This window comes from Desmodus rotundus, chromosome 7 (genome assembly GCF_022682495.2).
Source record: "Desmodus rotundus isolate HL8 chromosome 7, HLdesRot8A.1, whole genome shotgun sequence".
Classification (NCBI taxonomy): Eukaryota; Metazoa; Chordata; class Mammalia; order Chiroptera; family Phyllostomidae; genus Desmodus; species Desmodus rotundus.
The window spans coordinates 38381227-38406782 of NC_071393.1; the positions used below are offsets into that span (position 1 = coordinate 38381227).

The 25556-nt window shown below is 39.0% G+C and overlaps 1 protein-coding gene across 1 annotated transcript in view; it reads right to left on the reverse strand.

The window, feature by feature from the left end:
- LRRC49 (leucine rich repeat containing 49) overlaps positions 1 to 9043 on the reverse strand; it is a 146087-nt gene extending 137044 nt beyond the window's left edge. The window contains exons 1-4 of the mRNA XM_024557498.4: positions 8430 to 9043; positions 7738 to 7794; positions 5773 to 5860; positions 713 to 815 (exon numbers count right to left, since the gene is read on the reverse strand). Of these exons, the coding sequence (XP_024413266.2) occupies positions 713 to 815; positions 5773 to 5860; positions 7738 to 7794; positions 8430 to 8477 (296 nt within the window). The 5' untranslated portion in view covers positions 8478 to 9043. The remainder of the gene's footprint in view (positions 1 to 712; positions 816 to 5772; positions 5861 to 7737; positions 7795 to 8429) is intronic.
- Positions 9044 to 25556: the final 16513 nt, after the last annotated feature.

Consider the following 25556-nt stretch of genomic DNA (forward strand, 5'->3'; position numbering starts at 1 on the left):
CCCAAGCGCTGTTCCCGGTGCTAAGGATTCAGCACTGACAAAAACTCCAGGTGTTTGTAGAACTTATATTTTAGCCGGAGAAGACAAATAATAAACTTGGTAAGGAAAATATTTCATACGTTAGAGGGTGGTAAATGCTGAGAAGGAGAATGAAGCAGAGAAGGGAGCTGGGGACTGCCAGGGTAGAAGGGGCTGCACCTTTGGAGAGGGTGGCCAGGGAAGGTCATCCCTGAGATAAAGGCATGTGAGTAAAAACCTAGAGGAGGAAAGGAAATGAGCCTAGAGATATGTGGGAACAGTAAGTGCAAAAGCCCCGAAATGTATGCTTGGTGTATTCAAGGAGGCAGAGTGAGGGAAGGAGGGGTTAGGAGGCGGTGAAGCTAGTGAGGAGACAGGGATTCCACCGAGCAGGGCCCAGAAGCCTGTGTGAGGACTATGTTGCGAAGCTTTTTCTATCCTAAAATCCATTTTCACTGGTCGTATTCTAGAATTACTTAGTTCTCTTTCCGAGTACAGTCAAGCTTTTTACATTATGTAGATATAAAATTCCCCCCCATACTCCTCAAAGGATAAATACAAAATTGGTAACAGTGGTGGGAGAGCTGGATAGTTGGAGAACAAGACGAGGGAGAGACTCTTGTACCTTTCAAATCTTACACCAAGTCTATGTATTCTCTAGTCAATAAATTAAAATAAAATAAATTGTCCTCACCTTTCTAGGGTCAACCTGTCTGAGTAAAGAATTTTCTCTTCGGAAGAGCGCTGGAGAATGGGAAATGATGGCATTGATGAGCTCACCAAATTAATATGATCACCTATTGAAAATGACAAATTACCTGATTAAGAAAAACCTTTAAAATCGTAAAACGAAAGTCACCTTATATCTGGAGAACTTTGGTACCTACAAATATCTTTTCTAGAAAGCACAGTTTCCATAGCTCCCCATGTCTGAAGTGAATTGCTGAATCTGAGTGTGTTTCTTCCTCCTCGAGCCTACACCCTGTGCGCTGTGTCTGCCAGATCACCTAGTGCTCTACGCTTTGCGATGCTGACACCTAGTGCTAACTGCGCTCTCCTGTAGCTGAGACGACCGTCCCTCATTACCAGGCACACTGGGGCCAGCACTGCGACAGCCCTGCCGGACTCTGGACTCGGAAGGTATCTGAATGGAAGAATCTGCAAATGCTGCAAAGGGGCTCATGGCACTTTTCCTGTCCAGCCCACACAGTTCTGTCACGTTTGTTGTGGATGAGATGCGTGATGACTTATTACGAGGCGAAGGGCTTATTACTCTTCCGTCTCCTTCAAAATATCAAAAAGTTGATCACAAAGCTACACAGTACATGACTTTGCAACAGGAAATACAGAGAAAGTAGTTTCGATAGCAAACGTAAACCTCACACCATCACTTTTTTTGTATGCTCAGCTCCCATCACAGAGAATACGGCAGGACCGAAGTGGGTGCTAACAAATCCTACACACGTACAGGGATGAGACTGAGGGTAGAGGACACCCCACAACATTCGTAGGTGCTTCGTTAGATGTTGTCTCTCCCGTTAGGTAGCTTTCAATCTAGTGGGCAAACCCAAATGAAATTAACAAACTATACAGACGATGCACAAAATGCAGAATAAAAAAGAATACCTAATGGTATGCTCACACACGAATGTGTCTTGTTATTTTTCACTTAAAGAAGGTGGTTGCAGGTGGGTTTGGGGGGAGGTGGATATTAAAGACCTAGGAGAATGTAGGATAGTCGAGAAGAGACGCTGGGAAGTAACAGAAATGAGGAAGATTTGAGTAATGGATCAAAGGTGACAGTATGACACCAGGGGAATTCTACTGCATTTTCCTCTATGAAAAGAAAATTTCCTGAAGCAGCGATTGATGTTGAGGGGAGCGATAAGCAGTAAAATAGAAGCTAAGATTCCCACAAAATGCCGCTGCTTAAACTGACCAGTAAGGAGAAAAGATAAAAGCAAGTGTAGGAAGTTTATATACTCTTTGGGAGGCAATCCGACAGCATGATGGCAGCTTAAAATTCAGTTCCATACAGACTGTATTACAGAGCTAGAGAGCAATGGTACTTGCTAGCTTCTTCAGGTATGAAAGGTATAAACCAAAGCATCGCGCACCTAGCTTCTTTAACAAAACAATCAGTGCTCACACCCCGCTTTTCTGAGTATCATGAAGCATCACAGGCATTCAGAATTGACGTCATGGTCACCAATGAAATGGTCTGGTGACATGACCAGGTGCTAGCACGGTACCCAAGCAACCATCATTCAGTAAACTGATTTGGAAATTAAAAAATAATAATAAAACTAGTCTAAGAATTAACTGATTAAGGATTAACTGGTCAGATAAAGGAAAAACTCCTAACAATAGCCAACCTTGATTTCTCTTATTAGCATCAGAGTTAGGTTTTTAAAGTTCTTTTGTAAAGACTTCAAGCCCATCCTCAATTTAAGATGCAGGTTTAAACTCTGTAAGAATTGTGATGTAGAGACAGTAATTGAACAGTAAATTCTATTTACACTCAGTGAATAAAAGAATTTTATCTTCACACTTCCCACTCCATCATAATCACTTATCCCCACAGACCATCACAATCGGTGTGATATGTATCTTACAATAAATAGCAAGAGATGAGAATGATTGAGTGCAAAGCCTTTAAATCCACAAACAAAATGCTCTAAATGCCTGGGAATCAAAGTGCTCCGTAGTTGAAGCATCCACCTAAATGTGTGGATGTATAAACACCAACGTATGTGTATATGTGTAGCAAAAATCCACATATATATGTGGGATGTTTCACCCTACATATAAACCGCATTACTATGTGACAAAGTTTTAATTGAAATGCTTCCTGTTATCACTATTTAATTTACCAGATATGTAGCCTTTCTATTCTCAATTAAATGTACAAGCTACTTGAGAGACAGACCTCATTTTATATTCTTTATATTCATTTAAGAATCTAAATTCAGTAGGAAATCAGTAAATTAACTGATTTTCCAATTTACTAAGAGTTAATAGGAAATCTATTTTGTATACAGTATTACCGTTAAAAAAGAAAATAAATTTTTTCTTTCTTTTACACTAAAATTCTTTTAGTGTAAAATTGTTGAATAAATTCTTTCATAATTAGGATCTCACAGTTGTTTAGAGGCATAATGGTCAACATTGGCAAGAATCTTCACTTCATTTCACCCTAAATACATGGATGGATGGATGGATGGATGGATGGATGGATGGACGGACGGATGGACAGATGGACAAAAGGATGTGTGAGCAGATGGATGGATGAATAGATGGGTGGCTGGCTGGCTGGCTAAATGATACAGTACATAGTCTTATATGTGTGTCCATTCAGCCTTATCTTTGCGAGTGTTGAGTAACCAGAATCCTGATTCTAGATTTTCCAGTGATTTATCAGGATCTTAAAAGTTAAGTGTTGCCTCGTCCTCTCTATATACACACTTTAGAATTCTTAATTAAGGGATTTGATCAATTAAGGTTTATTTAACTGAGACTTTACTGTATAGTAGTCCCTGAAATATCTCTTACAAAATTTCAAGGATACAGGGGTTAACTCTTAATTATGTTCTGAAAAGCCTAAAAGAAATCATATACCAAGTTTTAGGAAAACCAGCCTAACTAAAACAGTTTCTTTATGTAGGACTGAGAGTACACTTGGTTAATTGATGCTGAACAACATGAGGGTAATGGGCACCACCAACCCCCACACAGTCGAAAACAGAACTTCTGACTCCCCCAAAACCTTCAATCATCCCTTGGCATCCATGGGGGATTCGTTCAGGACCCCACCCCTGCAGACAGCAGAATGCATGGATGCCCGAAGCCCTTACATAAAATGGCACAGAACAACGTACACAGCCGACCCTCAGCATCAGCAGATTCCTCACCACGGACAGAAAATACTGTTTTTCACCCAGGCCTGGCCGAATCCATGAATGCACAACCCAGGGATACAATGTGCCCACTGCACATTTATTGAAAAAAATCTATGTATAAGGGGATCCGCACAGTTCAAACCAGTACTGTTCAAGGGCCAACTATATACAAGTTCCATTAATTTTGAAAAATAGAGAAAAAAATGGGGTGAAATCAGTTAATACAATTAGGTATCAGGATATAGTTTGTTAAATAGAGACCCCCAAACTTTTCCTGATGCAGTGCTACTTATAATTTTTCCAAAGTTTTATGCCTTTGGAGGTAGAATTGTGAGCAAAAGTCGAGAAGCCAGCTACATACTCTGCGGATTTCTTTGCATGAAGCTGTCTGACACTATGGAGAAGGCACATTTGGGAAAAAACAGGTACAAATGAGTAGTTTGTCACAGAAAATGATTTTGAATGAAATGTTTTAATAAAAATAAATATGTTTATTTTCCCTAAAGAATTAATTTGTGTCTTATGGGTCATTATTTACACCTAAGACTTTATTCATCTCTCAGGTTCACAAAATTCAGTGCCTCCATACTGTTTCCTCATTAGCAAACATCTAGGAATACTTTATGATTGAGAATTTACGTGGCCAGGCATTCACAAATCTGTATACCAACTTCCTCCTCTAACTCGAGAATACCTTGGGAAAAGTATTTAATTTTGACTCATAATTTGAAAAATAATGTAAGATAGTGTTATGAAAAATGTGAAGGAAATATACAATGCTAACATAAAGAAACCCTACTTGAGATCTTTCAGGTTCTTTATATCCATAACTTTGTGCCTAACTCACTGTCTGGCACGTAGCACCCTCAATAAACATGTATTCAGATGAACCAAAGAAAGCAAGATGGATGTTTCCTGCGCTGTGGGACTGTGGCTGGGCTGACGTTACACCCAGCAGTTGGCCAAGGCAAGAGTGCAGGACATAAGAGAGAGAAAAATCGTGTCAGATTAGAAGGACCCATGAGTAAGGTGCAAAGGTGATGGAACAAAAAAGGAAACTAACCAAATATCCATGCAGCAACGAGATGACCGAAAGGAGGCCTGCACCCATCAGGCCTGTCACACAGAACCCCGGGAGGTGGGGATGGCACTGCACGTGAGGGTTCTGCAGTGCCCATTACCACAGCTAACAGTTGTCAGCGACCAATAAAGACCCAAATGTACTGTACTACAGGAAATTTCTCCTTCAATTGAAAAGTGCATTTCAGAAATACAACCAGATCATATGAGACAGTATTTTTCAAAGTGTGATCCATAAACCACACCCAGAATCCCTTGAATCATTTATTAAAATGCACATTTCAATAAATCAGGATGGGGAAGGGGGAAAGGGCAAGGGGAGCACTAAAAACCTGCATTTCTAACAAGATCTCAGGTGATGCACCCTGAAGTTTAAGGCCCTTGATATAAAATATCTGTAATTATATGCATTTTAAGGGAGGCTGTTTCTTTTCCACTCCCAACTTTCTACTCTTCCTATTGTTTTCTCATTTCCTAAACATCTGTGTGCCCACGCCCTTACCTTCACTAATTAGCGTCTTTCCTAGTTCTGATCCAGTATTTGGAAGAGTCTTTCCTATTCTCTTACACATAGCCCACCCCCAAACTACAATACAGTATCTTTTCTGTACTGGAAATAATCTACTATGCTGTGGACATAAAATAAATTCCGATTTAAACAAATGCCAAACCAATTTGATAACCAATTAACCGTTTCGCTTTTAATTCAGGTCTATTTGGATTATTAAACAACATTCAAAGAAGATAAACCGTATGTGATCTCTACTCACTGTACCTTGCCTACTTGAGTAGTTTCTTTCAAGGTCATGTTGTAAGAGTCGTCCAGAGAATGATGGTGTTTCTTTATTTAGCCTTAATTCAACCTAAAAAAATTATTTAAAAAAAAACTGGATAAGAACATAACAATTAGTAATAAAGATAACCCTAAAATACCATACCGTAACTGCCACATGCTACGACATACAGATGAACCTTCAAAACCATCGTGCCGAGTGAAAGGATACAGGCACAAAATGCCACATACTGCATAATTCCATTTACGAAATATCGAGAATAAGAAAATCTACAGAGACAGAAAGCAGATTTGTGGCTTCTAGTTGGGTGGGGTAGGAGGCATGGGGTGTACCTGCCTAATGGGTACATTAAGTTCTGGAAGTAAACAGTAGTGATAACTGCACAACATTGTCCATGCATTGAATACCACTGAATTGTATGACTTAAAGTGATTAAAATGATCATTATGTTATGTGTATTTTAACACACACACACACACACACACACAGGGTCCATTTCATGAGATCAGATGAAACCATGCTGCAGTTGGAGGCACTGCCAATTCCTCCACAGCCTCGCCACAGATACAAGGATTAGAAGAATCACTTTCTCAAAAACAAAAACAAAAATTAAATTCTGTTGGAAAAAGCACTGTTTTATCATTAGAATTCCTTTAAGAGTCTAATTATAACATAAAAAGATTGGATACCTAAACCTTCTAGGAAGGGATTTGTCTTTTAAATTATTTGATAGAACTGAAAAAAATAAAATCAAACCTCTCGTGATTAGCCACAAAAAACCTAAATAAGTATTTTTTGAAATTTATGATGCTTTTGATTCATCCACACTATACACATTCTAATGCCATTTGCATTGTCTTCTTATGATTTATATGAACTAAAGGTGTTTTCTCAAAACACATGTCCGCACGAGAGAAAATGAATTGTTTGGAAAGAATACGGCTAAGGCACATCATTCCTAGAAACACTGTAATGCTAGAATAGGGTTGTCCAGTGAAATCAATTAACAAAGCGTTGGAGGGAATCTATTATGACCAATCATAATACAGAATATTTTTATTTAATCTAGCTAGCTGCTATTTACTCAAGATATCAAATGGTCTAGTTTACGGTCTAGATCAAGTGTCATTTTCATATCCAGAACGTGGTCACCTGCTGCCTCCTTGACTTTTGTGTCCTCTCTGTGCTCCTCCTGTCCCTACTCCCCCTTCTCCTGCTGTTTTCTGAAGTCTGCCCTTCTCTTAGAGTTCCTCCAGGGACACCTACTAAACATTGCATTCATTTTTTAAAAAGTGAATTGGGATGGTTTGAGATGTACAACTCTGTTAAAGGAGAAAAATTCCATTGTGTCTTGAGACAATTGTGTGGGAAGTGGATATGTTTGAGTGCTGAGGTGTGACAGGAAGGCAAGAAAAACAAACGTACCTCAAAAATCAACCGAGAAGCCAGAGATTATGGAAATACCAGAGATGTGGGAAAATTATTTGGGAAAAACAAAAATCTCCTCTTTATATCTTAACTTCTAAATAGCATTAAGCCTAATTTATTTCCACTACTAATCTATTTTTCTCCCCTTATTTTAACTGAAATGTACAGATATTATCCCAAATTATTATGTTTTATCCAGGATAAGATTCCATTAGTAGTAGGACACACCATCATTTTACCCATTACTTAGGAAAAAAATAATTTCCCAAATGAATGACAATGACAATGTGCCATCAATTTTAGAAAGGATTCCGATTTAAGAAATGTCTAAATGTTTAAGAAAAAAAATCTTACCTCTTGCAATTGGTGAAATAAGAATCAGTTTTTAAAAGACGGGTTTTTTTTTTTACTTTATGTAGGAAGAAAATAAAAATTATGTTTAAGTTGGAGACTAAAATAAATGTACTTAAAATTTCCAGTTCAGATTCTACACTTTAAATCATGCTGCTATTTCTTACTTTGTTTTTTTCAGGAAGAGATGATGTTTGAATAACGAGATGAAGCCCACAGTTCACCTGCAACGTAAAAATTAAACCATAAAATATATTCTCAACTTAAACATACACACACACTCCTCCCCAAAATGGTATAAATAAAGATATACCAAACAGAATGCTTGCTTTTTGTTTGTTTCTATCATTTGGTCATGTTCTGACAATTTGCTGAAAACAACATAATCACAATTAAGAATTAAAGCTTTCACTGTGATTTATTTCCCAAAATGTCTGCAGCAATTTTACCCTCTACTTAGCACCACAGGATTTTGATACCTGACATTTCAGGCTTAAGTAAATATCTTAATGGAACAGGTGAAGGAGATGGGGGTGTCTGTTAAAAATAAATTATTTTCTTAATTAAAAAAAAAAACCTGACTAGTTAAAGGAATGCCAATGAACCTTAGCCTTTCACAGAAGCCCAGCTCCACCTTCTGGAAAGCCCAGATCCGGGCTTTGATCTTTGAATACCCATCATACTAAATTAATACCCTCAAAGCGCCTTGGTTCATTCCACGAATCTCAAGCCTCCATCAGACAATAGCTTAAGCAGACTCAGCAGTCGTGGGCCCAATAATACATCACCTAGGACAAAGACGCCCGCCAGAAAGGACGATACGCATGGAAAGAAAGGAGAAGTAAAAGACCCAACCTACATTGTTCGTAGCCCGGCCAGAAACTGAGCGGTATTTCCCAGGAATCATGGCAGCAGACAGTCCAGAATCTGTTAGAAACGATGCTACAGCAGAGATTCAAACAGACCGAAATGGGTCAAGCACCCGGCAACCCGCTAAGAGGTCACCATGGAAACAGCGACTTCCGGTCTGGTCTACTCCCAAATCCAGGGGCCAAAACAGCCCTTAAGAGCGTCTACTAGTGTTTGCAGGAGCTGGGACCAGGCCGGCCACATCGGTAGCTATGACAACCGCCACTTCCGGTCCGTGCGTATTTACCGCCCACCTCAGCTCTGTCAGCGCGAAATTCGTATCCCTCTACGGTGGCTGTCTGCTTTCCCGGGAGGACTGCACGGAGGAGGAGAAAGATATCCAAGAGCCAGGTACGCCCCCGACTTGGGGCCCCAGTACCGTCCTTCCGGTGGCCGGGACTCGAGAGGGAAACGGGCAGGACACGGCTCCTACGGGGCGGGCGCGCGGTGAGCCGTAGGCCCCGCCTCCCCCGCAACAAAGGCCGCTGCGTGCTAGCCCACCCGTGGCCTCCCGCAACAGCTTCACCGCCATGTTCGGCAAGGCGCTCTTGCTCTTCCCGGAGGACCAGGGCCTGTGGCTGCTGTGGGGCCGCCGCACCACCGACAGGTACGGGCGCAGCAACCACCCGGTGATCTGCCCGAATCACTTAGCTGCGGGCAGTTGTGACGTGTCTCCTCGGTGATCCAGGAGAACCTGCGCTTCTCCCAGCGCCTGAGGCTCGTGGCGGGCCCCTGCCCGCTCTGCACCGTGTGTCCTCCCCAGAACCTTCTGTGGGGGGGGGGGGGGAACAAGTGGGCGGCCCTGAGAAGGGCGGAGAGCCCCAAGCAGTCAGGCGTCCACCCTCCAGTACGCTCCCCTGAACCAGGAAGAGGGCTGCGGCTCTTCTTACGGATACCTTGGGAAAGGCTTCCGTTGTAAAGGTCACCCCAAAGGTTTCCGCTGTAAATTTGGGAATGTGCAGCAAAGGTGATCCCCAAGATCCTATTTAGCATTAACACTTTGGAATTGCAGTTCCTTATACCTACTCCTCCCCCGAAACCCACACAATTGTCCTTTAGATTACAAAGTCGCCTTCGCCTCCGCTTGAGAGTTTTTAAATAGGAATTTTATGTGAGCAAATCTCAAGGAATGGGGTGCTTGAAACTGTTTTTGCAACGGTACGCAAGACACACGCTTGAGGAAATGGCAATTATACATGTCGCAATGGTGGGGAAAGGGAAATGCTGATAAATAATCCCTTCCCACTGTTAAACTTTCCTTTGCCACTAGCTGCCATTAAGTTAAATGAGCCTAGTAAGCTGAATTTCCCCCATCTTGCCTGCATCTGCTTGCTGTCTATCCTTACAAGCATTGATTACATCATTTTGCATCTGGTCCCTACCATCTTCCCCATTTCCCATCTTAAAGAAGATTTCCCAGCCTTCTCTGAGATAATAAACTTCAGCCCTGTCACCATTACTTGGGTAAAATTACGACTCAATTGGACCTACACGTTATTCATTTCTACAAATGGGAAGAATTCACCCAAATCTGTCTTGTGTGTCTGATGGGTACTAGATTTATGGGTGACCACGTCGTAAGTTATATAGATGTTGAATCACCGTATTGTACGACTGAAAGCAATATAACACTGTATGGCAACTCTAATTATTTTTTAAAGTCCCCTGTAAGTGACATTTGGCTTGAATATACAGAAGTATTCATAGAATTTTAGAGCTGAAGGAAACCTTAGTGCTCGTCTAGTCCAAATCCACAATGTGCATGAGGAAGCCATTCCAGGAGGCTAATTTCCTCGAAGGCCTATAATCCTTGCCCCAGGTTTGATTACCAGACCAAACTCTCTGCAGTACCAACCTGCTCCCACATTGGAGGGGCTGCATAAGGCCCTTTAATAGCATCCTGTAATTGTTGGATTGGCCAGGAATTTGGTTTTTTCCATAAAATGGCTCTAATAGCTCTTAGTTGTCTTTAACTTCATTTGAAATAATTTTGTTAAGATTATATTGTGACAGCTGTCATATCAGCGTGCATTTAAAAAAAACCATCAAAATTGGTGAATTTTCGTGTAGCCATTTTAATACTGAAGATGGAAAAAATACACATTTTTGGCATATTATGCTTTATTCATTTCAAGAAAGGTAAAAACACAACTGAAACACACAAAAAAATTGTTCAGTGTATGGAGACGGTACTGTGACTCATCATATGTGTCAAAGTGGTTTGCAAAGTTTCGTGCTGGAGATTTCTCACTGGACAACGCTCCCCAGTCTGGTAGACCAGTCGAAGTTGATAGCAGTCAAATGGAGGCATTAATTGAGAACAATCGATGTTATATCATGTGGGAGATAGCTGACATACTCCAAGTATCCAAATCAATAAAGTTATTGGTGAAAATGAAAAATGTGTCTTATTTTATGGAAAAAACCCCACATGGACTTCTCGACCAACCCGATATTAGGATAAAGAACAAAATTATTAACCATATCTGTAAGTCCTTGCGTGCTTTTTTGTCCCTGCCTACCACACCAGTTCTACCCAAGGCCACTGCCCTTGTTGCTCACAGCCCACCACTCTTGCTGATCTCAACTGTTTCATGTAATACCCTGGAATTATGCCCTTCCCATTCCCCATCAGGGTTGAAGGATGACTCAGAATGCCCCTCTGTCTCTCTGACCTCAGGTGTCCTGTGTCCCTCACAGTGCACAGTCTGCCACCTCATGGAGGAAGCCCTTTCAGGTGAGGGGGTGTTAGCTACGTCGACATGGGGGTCCAGGCACTGGGAAGGGGACAGCACAGGGACTGGACTCCAGCTACTTGGGGACGGGGGCAAGATGACTGATAGCACTGCGCACAGTAGGGGTAAGATGGGAAACTAACGGGCTAATGGACACAGGCAGAGGGACATGGACTTAAAGTCGGGACATCTGGCTACCTGAGCCTGTGTGCTCATCCTACAGGATAGGACTCCATCGTGGGGAAGGGCTAAGGGGGACAGGAAGGAATGGGACACACCCTGAGCTATGTCAAAAGTAGTGACTGGCTACCAAAAAGGGTGTTAATGTTCCAAGTGCTGCCTGGGTGCTGTAAAAAAAAGGGAGGAGTCCTCTTATTAAGGTCTTTTATTTTTTAAAAAAATTATCAGTTAAGTCCTTTTATTTAAAAACCAGGTCAAGCATCCTTCCCCTTTGATTCCCTAATTGTAGGCTCCCATTCTTTATATGTTATATGCTTCAATAGCACTCATCACAATTGTCATGAAATAATTGTGTAGTTTGCTTAATGTTTGTCTCTCACATTAATTGTAAGCTCCATGAGAGCAGGGATCATATCTGATTTGTTCATTATGGTATTGCAAGTACCTAGAACAATATTTTACAAACTTAAGAAATTCAATAAATATTTATAGGATGATTATGTGACTCCAAGAACAATTTGTGTACTATAATAGAATTTGCAATTCTCTGCCAGCTTCCCTTCTCACCAAGCTATATGCCACACAAGACATCTGTGCATACCTGGCACTTTATCCAAGCACATTATGTACATATGTATATGATAAGTATAAATATACAGTAAGAGATAAATATTAAACCTGTGTCACACACTCTTATACCATTTTTCTTCCTGATAATAATGCCACCTAATCAAAAGTTGGGAGAGAAAGCCAAGCTAATGAAACAACCAAATATTTTATAATATAACGAAGGCTAACTACTGAGAAATCCAAAGGAGATACCAAATTTATTTTTCAATTAATAAGTATGCCCAGCCAATATTTCTAACAATCCATATTACATTAATATACTTGCAGAGTTATGAGGAAACTATGTACAGATTTTAATAATAGTTGCTTTAAAAGTATATAAAGTTTTAAAATATTTAGAGTTGATAGTAATTCATTTTTAGATTGGTCTGGATTGAGAACCTCAAAACCATTGCTAAGGAAGTTTGCTTGTGCCACCTCTGACTTTACCCCCACTCGCTTTACTTGCCAATTCCAGAAGCGACTGACTGCCATCCCACAGCAGGGACTGAAGAGCTATTGTAGGAAGGAACCACCTTTTCGAATGTTAGTTGAACACTTGGAAACCCTCTTAATGATACGACCATTTTTCTTTTGGATGGTCTTGTTGGTTTAAAGTTCTTAATAAATTTTGACTTCAAGGCCTTCATCAATTAAGTGTTTTAAATATCTTCTCCCATAGTGGCTTGCCTTTTTACTCTTAATAGTGTCTTTTGATGTACTGTGGTTTTAATTTCAATATATACCAACTTACCTATCTTTTTCTGCATGCTTAATGTTTAAAACACTTTACTATGATGTTTTATATACATGTCCTGTTTTTACTTTTTACATGCAGATTTGTAACCCATTCAGAATTGATTTTTGTGTATGATGTAAGGTAGGGTTTAAGTTTCATCTTTTCCCTATGTAGACTTAGCGTCTTTTATTGAAAAGACTAGCATTTCCTCATTGCCCTGCACTGTCAACTTTGCCATAAATCAAGTTTTTATGCATAAGTCTGTTTCCACATTTTAAAATTCGGTCCCATTTATCAGTTTGCTTGTAGCAGTATCACAGTGCCATAAATACTATTGCTTATACTAAGAATTAATATTCAATTGATTAATTCTTCTTTGTTCATCTTCATGGACATCTTGGCTACTTGGGGCCCTTTAAGTTTCCATATATATTTAAGAATTGATTCATCAACTTCCATGAGGTATGTACTGGAAGTTGGATAGGGACTGCGCTGAATTTAGAAATGAATGTGGAGAAGAAGGGCATTTTGACAATATTGATTATTCCAATCCATGAACATAGTGCATCCCTCCATCTGTTTAGGTTTTTACATTTCCCTTAAAGACATTTAATGGCATTTTACATAGAGGTCTGATATACTTTTCATTAGATTTATTCTATTTGATTTTGCTATTTGAAATAGTATTTAATTTTTTTTCTCTAAATGTATGTAGATAAGTTGATTTTTGTTGACCTTGTATCCAGAAATCTTGTTAAACTCATTTATTATTATTAAATTATTATTCAATAACTTGCAGATTCTTTTGGATCTTCTACATCTATAAAAATATCTGCAAATAGTTTATGATGTTTGTGCTTTTATTTATTATTCTTCCTGCTGCACTAGAACCTCCGTTACTACAGTGTAATGGAGTGTAAGACAAGTGATGGGGATTCCTCATTCCTATTTTCAGAGCACAAGCCTTTAATATTTTACTATATAATAAGATTTTTCTGTAGTTTCTTTTTTAGCTTTCTTTATCATAAAGAAATATTCTCTATTCCTAATTCTAATACAGATTTAAATCATAAATGATGTTGAATTTATCAAACGCTTTTTCTAAATCTATTAATGATCATATATTTTATTATTCTTGTGAACCCTGAAAAAAGAAAAACACCCACTAAGAAGGTCTGCTGGTGGCAATTGGGCTCAAATAAAAATAAAATAAAATAGAATCAAGGAGTCATTTCTGCACAGAGGCCTCTCATGGCAAACTGCGCTTCCCACAGAAGCCTCTGAATCTAGACCACCTGCCTTGGCACTGAACTGCCTGCCTCTGCTTTGTCTCTGCCATTTGAGCCGGCCCTTATAAAGGAGTTCCTGGAGTCCTATTTCAACCAATAGGAGTGAGGCTTTCCCCATCCAACGGGAGCTCCGCAGCTCTGACCAATCAGAGCAGCTCTATTCTGAGCAAGGTACCAAGGGTGGGACTTATGTCTATATCAGCCAGTCCCCAGATGGCACTTTCTACCTAAGACTGAAGGTTGTCTTCCCTGGGGGACTTCTCCCTGGAGCAGGCAGGCGTGGAACAGAACAGATCTGGCGGAGCCTGGAAACAGGGCAGAGCTGAGGGCACCATCCAGGAGCTGCCTAGCTGAAGGGAGGCCTGGCCCCAGGGCAGCCTCACTGCTATGTTGTTTTCACAGCCATGCTGTAGCATTATTAAGCTGTTCCACAGCAGTGCTGTTTTTCCAGCTATACTGTATTACCCTTGAGCTCTTAGCACGAAATAGTGTCCTTCTTCACCACACCCCAAATTGGGGTTTCTTCCTGGCATTTGATTGGTGCCACTGATCATGGGTTGATATTCTGTTAATGTGGTGAATTACATCGTCTAGTTTAGAAATACACAATCAAACTTGCATGGTTGAAGTAACTCCATTTTGGCCAAGGTTTATTATTCTTTTTATATGTTATTAAATTTGATTTGCTAGTATTTTATTTAGGATTTCTACACCTGTGTTCATGAGCAAAATAGGTTACAGGATCATGATTATGTTAATTTGGAATTGTTCCCCCTTTTATGATTCTCTGGAAAAGTTTCTATAAATTGGCATCATTCATTCACTAAGAAATTTAGTACTAATATTTGGTAGAATTTACTGATAATGACACATAGTCCAGGAGTTTCCTTGTGGGAAGATTTTTAATGATGGATTCAATTTTCAGAGTTTTCTGTTTGTTTTTATATTTTGAGAAATTATATTTGTCTAGAAATTTGTCAGTTTAAATTTTCAAGTATGTTGACAAAATTGTTCATGATAATCTCTTATCTTTAAAATTATGATCTACAGTAAATTTTGCTTTTTCAGTTTTTTCCCTTGATCTGCTTCACCAGGTGTTTACCTAGTTTTATTAGTCTTCTCAAAGAAAGAACTTTGCTTTGTTAGTTTTTTCTGTTTTTTTCTTTTTCATTTATTTCTATTATTTCCTTCCCACTAATTTATTTTAGCCTTGATTTTTTAATTGTTGGTTACATTTATGTATTACTGAGCTACATGATTAATAGACCTTTTCATATCTGTTTTTTCATTAATCAAGCTTGTTAAAAAGAGAAAACTTAAACACTAGCGTATCTTTACATATGCAGATGAGGTATTTCACACAAAGAATAGCCTAAGGATAACTAACCTGCTTATGTGAAGATAAGACATTAAATTACCAGATATTTCCAGTTTTGCCCAACCGCTTACATTTAAAAAAAATATTTCCAGTATTGTAAAGTTATTTGTAAGACTAATTTTTAAGAATAGTTTTAGGGTTACAGCAAAACTGAGGGGAAGGGGGAGACTTTCCACATAGCCCCTGCACTCACACATGCATAGCGCCCCCCCAATCCCCCACACCCTGCACCCAGCGGTGCATTTGTTACAGTTGGTGAACCCACCACATAAACACACCGTCATGCAAAGCCCATAGTTTGTATCATAGTTCACCCTTGGTCCCTCTACTTTCTAAATGTGTATTTACTGTTCTTCCCTAACTTACTGAGAAATTAAAGGAGATCATTTCCCAGTTTTCATAGTGAATTGCCGATGGTGCAGTCGTCTCGCATGCTTACTGCCCAGATGAAGAATTCGGCGGAGTGGGATTGACAGAGGAAAACTGACCCGGAGACAGGGACATGTTGGAAAAATTTGGGGTAACACATGTTTGCATAGTGGCAATGATTCTAATCGAAATTAGTCAAACTGGATAATTTTCTACACCCTTATGTGCAATTAAGACTATAAATTTCCTTCTAATCAGGCACTTGATCTTACAAGTTTTAGATATAGAATATTCTTATTATTATTTAGTGTAAAGTATCTTTTCTAATTTCCACCGTAATTTTATCTTTTGCTCATGGGTTATTTAGAAGTATATTTAAAAATTTCGAGACATACAGGCATTTGGTGGTTATATTTTGTTACCAATTTCTAGGCCAATTACATTGTGGCCAGAGAATATACCACATGTGAATTTAATCTTTGAAATTCATGAAACTTGTGTTAGGCTTAACATAGGTTGGCTTTCATGTATGTTCTACATGCACTTAAGAGGTATGGATGTCGGGTACAGTGCTCCATATATGTGTCAGTCATGTCTGAATATCCTATATCCTTATGGAATTTTTATCAACTTATCGTACTAGTTACTGAGAGATGTATGTTAAAAATCTTCCACTGCGATTCTGAATTTACAATATTTTGTCTTATAATTCTAACAATGTTTGCATTATATATTTTGATGCTATGTTATCGGTTATAGAGCACTAATGTAGTGACTCCAGCTTTCTTTAGGTTAGTGTTGGCATGGTACGTATTTTCACATCTTTTTACTTTCGGCTTTTCTGTATCCTTAAGGGTTTAGGCATTACTCTGCCGTATGGTTGCACCTTTGAAGGAAATGGATCTTTCCTCCTCTGGCTGCCCCTAAGTTTTTCTTTTTGGTTTTCAGTTTTACAGTAACATGCATAGTTATGATTTGTGTTTTTATTTTGATAAATACATTTCATTTTAATAAATAACATCTGAGAATTTGGGTGAATTTTGTTCTGCAGTTCAAATATTGCTTCTGTGCCGTTTTCTCTGGGACTACAATTAGCATTATGTATTATACATTTTCCTCTTATCTGTTATTTCTTTTATGATCTTTCCTAGATTTTCCATCCTTTTGTCTCTCTCTGCCTCACTCTAAATATTTTCTTTTGACTCATGTCCTAGTTAAGTAATACATTCCTAGAAATTCTGCTTCTTAACCTTTTAATATGAAGAAGTAATGATATATACACAAAGTTTATGCTTAAAGATTTCCAATAACTAGTTTTAATAAATTACAGTATATTTGTACAATAAAGTGTTTTCAGCCATAAAATTATGATGTCGAATATTTAACAGTATAGCGACATGATGAATTAAAGGGGAAAGTATAATAGATCATAAGACATATGATCCCAAATTTTCTAAATGCATAGAAAAAGGAAAAGTATACCAAAATATAAAGTTGTTAACTATGTATGATGAGATTACGGCCATTTTTTAAGGGTTTTTTGTTTCTCTGTATGGTGTAAGTTTTCTCAATGATAAAATGTGTTGTTATATATTGAAGAAAAGTTATTTTCAAAATCTGATTAAATTACTAAAATTCCATTTTATCAGGTATATATCTGTTTTGTAAAGATATACGAGGTCTGTCCAGAAGGTATCTAGCCACATACTATGATAAATGGAGACATTTAATGAAGAAGATGCAAGATACAAGAAACATTGCACATAGGACAATGACGCCTCAGTCACCTTCCAAGTAGACACCCTGGGATGTCACACAGTTCTCCCAGTCACCATCTGCTGCCCTGTAATATTTTCCTGAATCCCATCAACAGTTTGAAATCTCTTACCTTTCAAAGGTGATTTTAGTTTGAGAGAAAGCCAGAAGTCACAGGGTACCAAATCTGGGCTGTAGCAGGACTGAATCACTTAGGTGATTCGATATTTTGCAAAAAACTCTGCATGAGACATGATGCATTAGTGGGCACGTTGTCATCATGAAGCAGCCAATCACCAGTTGCCCATCGCTGTGGCCTTCTGAATCATCCAAATTGTTCCCATGGAGCAGGGGTGTCCAACCTTTCGGTGTCTCTGGGACACACTGGAAGAAGAAGAGTTGTCTTGGGCCACCCACTAAATACAAAAACATCAGCAAAAACTGATGAGCAAAAAAAAGGTTTTAAGTAAATTGACAATTTTATCTTGGGCTGCATGAAGCCCATGGGTCACAGATTGGACACACCTGCGATGGAGGAATGTCCAAGCTTCACACAAAATTTGAAGCATATTCATCGCCATACTCGCTCAGTCATTTTGAATGCAATGGCCTCCCAGTACACATGCTCACTCAACAGCGTCTGTTGCCCCCACTGACTAAGTACAGTGAAGTCATCACTGTTCACACATGTGCATTCCAGTCCACTCTCCTTGGCTGCCAGGTTGCATCAATGTAGCACAAACCATTCTCATTATATTAACAATGGCTGGACTTTTTCTGGACAGACCTCATATGTACATATTCTAGACTTTAAAAAGCTTGGCTTAAACATAGATGCAGCCCGTGGAAATTAGTCATAATTTTATAAACACACAAAAAAGATGAGACAAATTTTTAAGTCTTCGATAATATCAGATGTAATTATTCATGTTACAAAGAATTCTTCACAAAGTTTTTTTAACTTGGGTATTAATAGCCTGTGTTACAACAAAAGATGTTTGCTGAAATACTTCTCAGTCCCCACCAGGGTGCACAGGAGAGGCAGCCGATTGATGTCCCTCTCACACTTCCATGTTTCTCTCCCTTTCTTTCTCTCACCCTTCCCCTCTCTCTAAACATAAATAAAATCTTTAAAAAGAAAAGAGTGGACAGAGTGAGTTGTCTTATACAGCTGTGCAAGTGAAAGATGAGACCTGTTAAAAACACAACAAATGGTTTCCAAATCTTTGCTCACATAATCATCCCTTAGCTCTTGTAAATCTTCCACTGCCAGATAATTCGACAGTTGAATTAGCAGAAAAATGTGCTTAGCTCCAGGCAAAATTTTACCTGCTTGACAAGATAATGAAGATAATCCTTCCCATAGCCCACATACCTCTTTCACCTTCTTTTTCTTTTAATCTTTTTGGTGGAAATATGGTTATAAAAAAACCCCACAGTAGCCACATTTCCAGATCAAAATTAAGCATTGAATATTTACACTTAGTGCAGAAGCAAAACTCCTATGGGCCTTCTTTGACACTCATGAGTTACAATGTTACTATTCTAAATAAAGAACAATGATAATGAACACAACCAAGCCTGATACTATTAAATGATTTGGGGTAAAGCCAGGGCATTTACCCTTGATTATTGTTGTCTACGGCATTTATTTGTTTGCCCGTTTGTAATACCATTAGATCTATGGATAGTCCCTGTGAGCGTTTCTGTTGAATGGCTCTCACAGAAAATTTTCGGAGGGAGTCAATTTAAATAGAGTTTCATATACTTAGATTAACTACCTTGTGAATGAAATGTATATGCATCAGTTCCTATTACAACAAATTAGCTTGATTAATTTAGAATGAAATTACTAACATCACGCAAGAAAAAAAGTATTACCTTTATAACATATCTGCATTTTAGGAATTAAATTTTCCTCCATCAATCCCACTCTGTTGAAGTCTATATTTGGGAAATACAGATGTGAAACTATGCTACCCCATCTGCTATTCAGCAGGAAAGTTTCTATGGCAATTTTGTGTCATGAAGTAATTTGTTACAATGGTTTCTGAGAAACTTATTATAACTGATTTTTTGTTGAAAGTAAAAGTCAATGTCCATTTTGCAGCTCACATGTCTTGTTAGAGATGCATGATTGGAAGAGCCTGCGTGCCTTTCATCCTCTCAAGTTTAAATAATACACCAAAGTGATTTTCTTCCAAAGCTAATTTCATATCTGACTTAATTTTAATTTTAATAGGAGTAACAAAATAAACAACAATTAATAGAAGTTGTGAGCCTGAGTAACTATTATGTAGAAACATAGCATTATAATTATTGTTGCTTTGGCTTGAACTTAAGACAACTATTTTATGTTTCAAGAGAGCCTTATGTTTTACAAATTAAGCATGTAAATCTTCTGAAGTTAAATGCTATCAGTAAAGTACCTGTGTGCCTTCAGCTTTGAAATAGCCTATTTCCTTCACACAAACCACAATGAACGTTGTAGGCCCATCCACTGCCAAATGAGTTTGCTTCATTTCTGCGTGTTAAACAACTTGGACGGCCATGACGGGACTTTATTCCTTTTTTTTCTATTCAAACAGTTATTTTCTTCATACAAGTAGAGAATATATTTTTAGCGTGTTGATTCACATGATTTTATAATACATTGTGTAATGTTTCACTGCAGTAAAGTAAAGAAAGCAAAGTACTGGCTACATTCAAAGTAATACAGGGAACTTATTTTTTATGTAACTTTACTTTTTGCATAATTTTAATTTTTTAATACATTTTTTGATTATGCTATTATAGTTGTCCCATTTTTTTCCTCCCCTTTCCCCCCTCAACCCTGCACAGCCCCTCCCACCAGCATCCCCCCCCCCCCCACCCTAAGTTCATGTCCATGGCTCGTACATATAAGTTCTTTGGCTTCTCCATTTCCCATACTATTCTTAACCTCCCTCTGTCTATCTTATTCTTCTTATTCCTTGTACCTTTTCCTTCATTCTCCCCCCATTCCCTCCCAACTGGTAAACCTCCATGTGATCTCCATTTCTGTGATTCTGTTCCTGTTCTAGTTGTTTGCTTAGTTTGTTTTTGTTTTTGTTTTTTTAGGTTCAGTTGTTGATAGTTGTGAGTTTGTTCATTTTACTGTTCATAGTTTTGATCATCTTCTTTTTCTTAGATAAGTCCCTTTAACATTTCATATAATAAGGGCTTGGTGATGATGAACTCCTTTAACTTGACCATTTTGGGGAAACACTTTATCTGCCCTTCCATTCTAAATGATAGCTTTACTGGATAGAGTCATCTTGGATGTAGGTTCTTGCCTTCATGACTTTGAATACTGCTTGCCAGCCCCTTCTTGCCTGTAAGGTTTCTTTTGAGGAATCAGTTGATAGTCTTATGGGCACTCCTTTGTAGTAACTGTGTCCTTTTTTTCTTGATGCTTTTAAGATTCTCTCCTTACCTTTAATCTTGGGTAATGTAATTATGATGTGTGTTGGTGTGTGCTTCCTTGGGTCCAACTTCTTTGGGACTCTCTGAGCTTCCTGGACTTCCCAGAAGTCTATTTCCTTTGCCAGATTGGGGAAGTTCTCCTTCATTATTTGTTCAAATAAGTTTTCAATTTCTTGCTCTTCCTCTTCTCCTTCTGGCACCCCTATGATTCCGATGTTGGTACATTTCAAGTTGTCCTGGAGGTTCCTAAGCCTCTCCTCATTTTTTTGAATTCTTGTTTCTTCATTCTGTTCTGGCTGAATGTTTATTTCTTCCTTCGGGTCCAAATTGTTGATTTGAGTCCCAGTTTCCTTCCTGTCACTCTTGGTTCCCTGTGCATTTTCCTTCATTTCACTTTGCATAGTGTAGGTCAAATGGAGGCAGTCTGGCTACCTCACCCAGGTGTCTTGGTAACTAAGGGAAACAGTTTTCCCATAACCTTGGAGGGCCCTGATAAGTAGTGTTCTCATAGCCTTGAAACTGGGTCCGATAAACTGTTCCCATTGCCTTGAGTGGACTCCCATGTGTAGCATGAAGCTCTGTCACATAAGATCTGTTGGCACCCTTCCAGCTTTGTCTGTCTCTAGTACTTAAGAAGGTAGGGACTTCCCACTGGGTGCCATAACATGTGCCACACAAGGGGACAGATGATATGCAATGTGCCACACAGAGACATGCAGGGGGACATGCAGCTTGCTGCATGGGTGGCCTGCCCACCCTTGAATAAAGGCATGTCAGATATCCCAACAGCTCCGTGAATATTCTTCCATCTGCCCTAATTATATGAACCTGCCTGGCCTTGAATGTGCACAATACACATAGCCTTCACTTCTTCCTCTAATTTGCGACCATACTCAGCCACTTCTGTGAGCATCCTGATTACCAGTGTTTTGAACTCTGCATCTGATAGGTTGGCTTTCTCTTTATTACATAGTTCTATTTTTGGAGCTTTGATCTATTCTTTCATTTGGACCATATTTTTTTGTCTTAGCACACCTGATACAATCTGAGGGGCACAGCCTTAGGTGTTTTCCAGGGCGGGGCACCCCACTTCACTGTGTTGTGGCGCTGTATGTAGGGGAGGGATCTGAGAGGGAACATTACCACTTGCTTGGCTCTCGGCAGGCTTTCAATTACTTCTCCCATTACCCACAAGCAAATTGGGCCCTTCTGGTGCTGATTCCTGGGTGGGTGGGCTTGTGTACATTCTAGGCCCCTGTAGGTCTCTCCAATGAACTCTCCTGTGAGGCTGGGAGTTTCTCCTGCTGCCTCAACCCCCACAGGTTTTTTCAGTCAGAGATTTTAAGGCTTTATTTCCCTGTGCTGGAGCCCTGGGTTGCATGGTCTGTCTCACTCCCCAATTGTTCTTCCCAGTTTATCCCCATTCAAATGTAGGACCACCTGATCTGCCATTCACCACCTTGCTACAAGTCCTCTCCACCCTGGCTGCCCATCTCCGCCCCTCCTACAGGTCTGGATGAATGTTTCTTCTTTAACTCCTTGGTTGTCGGACTTCCATACAGTTTGATTTTCTGGCAGTTTTGGTTATTTTTTGTTTTGGGATTTGTTATTGTCCTTCTTCTGGTTGTGTGAGGAAGCAAGGCATATCTACCTACTGCATAAATATTTTAAATTAATTTCTTTTATTGCCACATATGTTTAATGGGGGAAGTTGGATTTACCTCAATACCTCTCATGTCATTCTTCATTTATTTATTATTTATTAAACCTACTCCATGCCAGACAACTATGCAAGACACTTGGCTACACTGGCAAATAAGGCAGAGAAAGATTCTGTCCTCTTGACACCTTTTAGTGGTGAGCCAGACATTGAATGAGTAATTTCACACAATGACTAGCGGTCTGAGGAAAGTAAATCGGAGTAAGATGTTAGAGCATAATTGGGGTGGGTGAGAGGGTTTGCTCTTTCACATAGGTTAACCAGAAAAGGCCTCTCTGAGGAGGTGACATGTGATGAGAGACCTGAATGGCCAGAAGGACCAACCATGTAATTATCTGAGGGAAGGGCATTCCAGATGTTAGGAACAGCAGGTTCTCCAGTACTCAGGAATAGCATAAAGCTAGGGTAGCTGAAGATAATGAACTAGGCAGAGAATGGTAAGAGATGACATTGGAGTGGTTTACAGAACTAGACCATGTAAGGCATTTGAGGTCTAATCAAGAATATTTATTTTACTCTAGGTTTAAATTGTATTTTAAATGTATCCTTATCTGCTGGTATTTATTTTTTATACTTAAACTTAATTGGATACCATTGGGCGTTAGGTGAAAGAAGACAGACATCTTAAGAGTATGTGAATGTACATTTACATGAAGGAATACTACGCAGCACAAAGAAAGAAGGAGCTCCTACCCTTTGCGACAGCATGGATGGAACTGGAGAGCATTATGCTAAGTGAAATAAGCCAGGCGGTGGAAGACAAATACCATATGATCTCACCTGTAAGTGGAACCTAATCAACAAAACAAACAACAAGCAAAATAGAACCAGAGACATTGAAATTAAGAACAAACTGACAGTGACCAGAGGGGAGGTGGGAGGGACTAATGGGGAGAAAAGGGGGAGGGTTTTCAGGAAGTGTATAAAGGACACATGGACAAAACCAAAGAGGGGTAGGATCAGGGGTGGGGAATGGGGTTGGCTGGGGTTGGGGGGAGTGGGAAGGGATGGAGACAACTGTACTTGAACAACAATAAAAAAAAAGTATGTGAATGTAAAGCTTGTTCCATTTAAAATATTCTATGGGAATTCTGGAGAGGTGATGGTGGTAATGGTGTCATTTTCTTTTTTTTCTTTTTCAATTACAGTTAACATTCCATATTACTTTACAGCATAGTGTTTAAACATCTGTATAAATTACGGAGTGATCCATCCCCCATACATCTACCACCCACCTGCCACCATATATAATTATTACAATATTATTGACTATATTCCATATGCTGTACTTTACATCCCTGTGACTATTTTGTACTTCTTAACACTTTCACTTTTTTCACCCAGCCTCCTAATCTCCCTCCCCTCTGGCAACCATCATTCCGTTTTCTGTATCTATGAGTCTGTTTCAATTTTGTTTGTTTATCTTGTTCTTTAGCTTCCACAAGTGAAGTAACATGTTACTTCTCTTTCTGTGTCTGACTTATTTCACTTAGCATAATACTCTTTATCTCCAGCCATGTTTTTGCAAATGGTAAGATTTCATTTTTTTTTAAGGACTGGGTCATATTCTATTGTATATGTACCACATCTTCTTTATCCACTCATCTAGTGATGGAGACTTCAGTTCCTTCCATCTCTTGGCTATAGTAAATAATGCTACAATAAACATAGTGGTGTGTATATCTTTTTGAGTTAGTATTTTGAAATTCTCTGGATAAATACCCAGAAGTGGAATTGCTGTGTCATGCGGTAGTTCTATTTTTTTTTTATTCCTCACCCGAGAATATATTTATTGATTTTGGAGAGAAAAAGGGGGGAACTGGGAGAGAAACATCAATTGCTCACCTCCCATATGCACCCTGACCAGAGATTGAAGCTACAACCTAGGTGTGTTCCCTGACTCGGAATCGCATCTGCAACCTTTTGGTGTTTGGGATGATGGTCCAACCAAGTGAGTCACCCAGACAGGGTGAAGTAGCTCTATTTTTAATTTTTTGAGGAACCGCCATACTGTTTTCCATAGTGGCTGCACCAATCTGCATTCCCACCAATAGTGCATGAGGGGTCCCTCTTCTCCACATCCTCACCAACACTTATTTTTTGATTTATTGATGATAGCCATTCTGACAGGTGTGAAGTGATATCTTCTTTGTCTCTTATAGCCTTTGTAGTTTTTCTCTGATTAGTGACATTGAACGTCTTTTTATATGTCTCTTGCCCATCTATATGTCCTGTTTGAAGAATTGTCTATTCAGGTCCTCTGCTCGTTTTTTATCTGGATTATTTGTTGTTTTGGTGTTGAGTTATATGAATTTATAAATTTTTGTTGTTAACCCCCTATTGGATGTATCATTGGCAAATATCTTCTCCCAGTCAGTAAGTTGTCTTTTTGTTTTGCTGATTTTTTTCCTTTGCTGTGCAAAAACTTTTTAGTTTGATGTAGTGCCATTTGTTCTTTCTCTTACTTTCCTTGCTTTAGGAGATATATTAGAAAAGTGCACTTGAATGTATATTCTGCTGCTTTTGAGTAAAATGCTCAAAAAATGTTAATTAAAGCCATCTGGTGTAATGTGTGACTTAAGGCTGCTGTTTCTTTGTTGATTTTCTGTCTGGAAGGTCTGCCCATTGATGTCAGTGGGGTGTGAAAATCCGCTTCTATGACTGTATTTCTGTTGATCTCTCCTTTCATGTCCATCCAGGTTTGCTTCGTATGTTTAGGTGCTCCTATGTTAGGTGCTTCAATGTTTACAAGGATTATATTCTCTTGTTGAATTGATCCCTTAATCATTACATAATGTCTTTCTTTGTCTCATATTATAGCCTTTGTTTTAAACTCTGTTTTGTCTGAGATAAGCATTG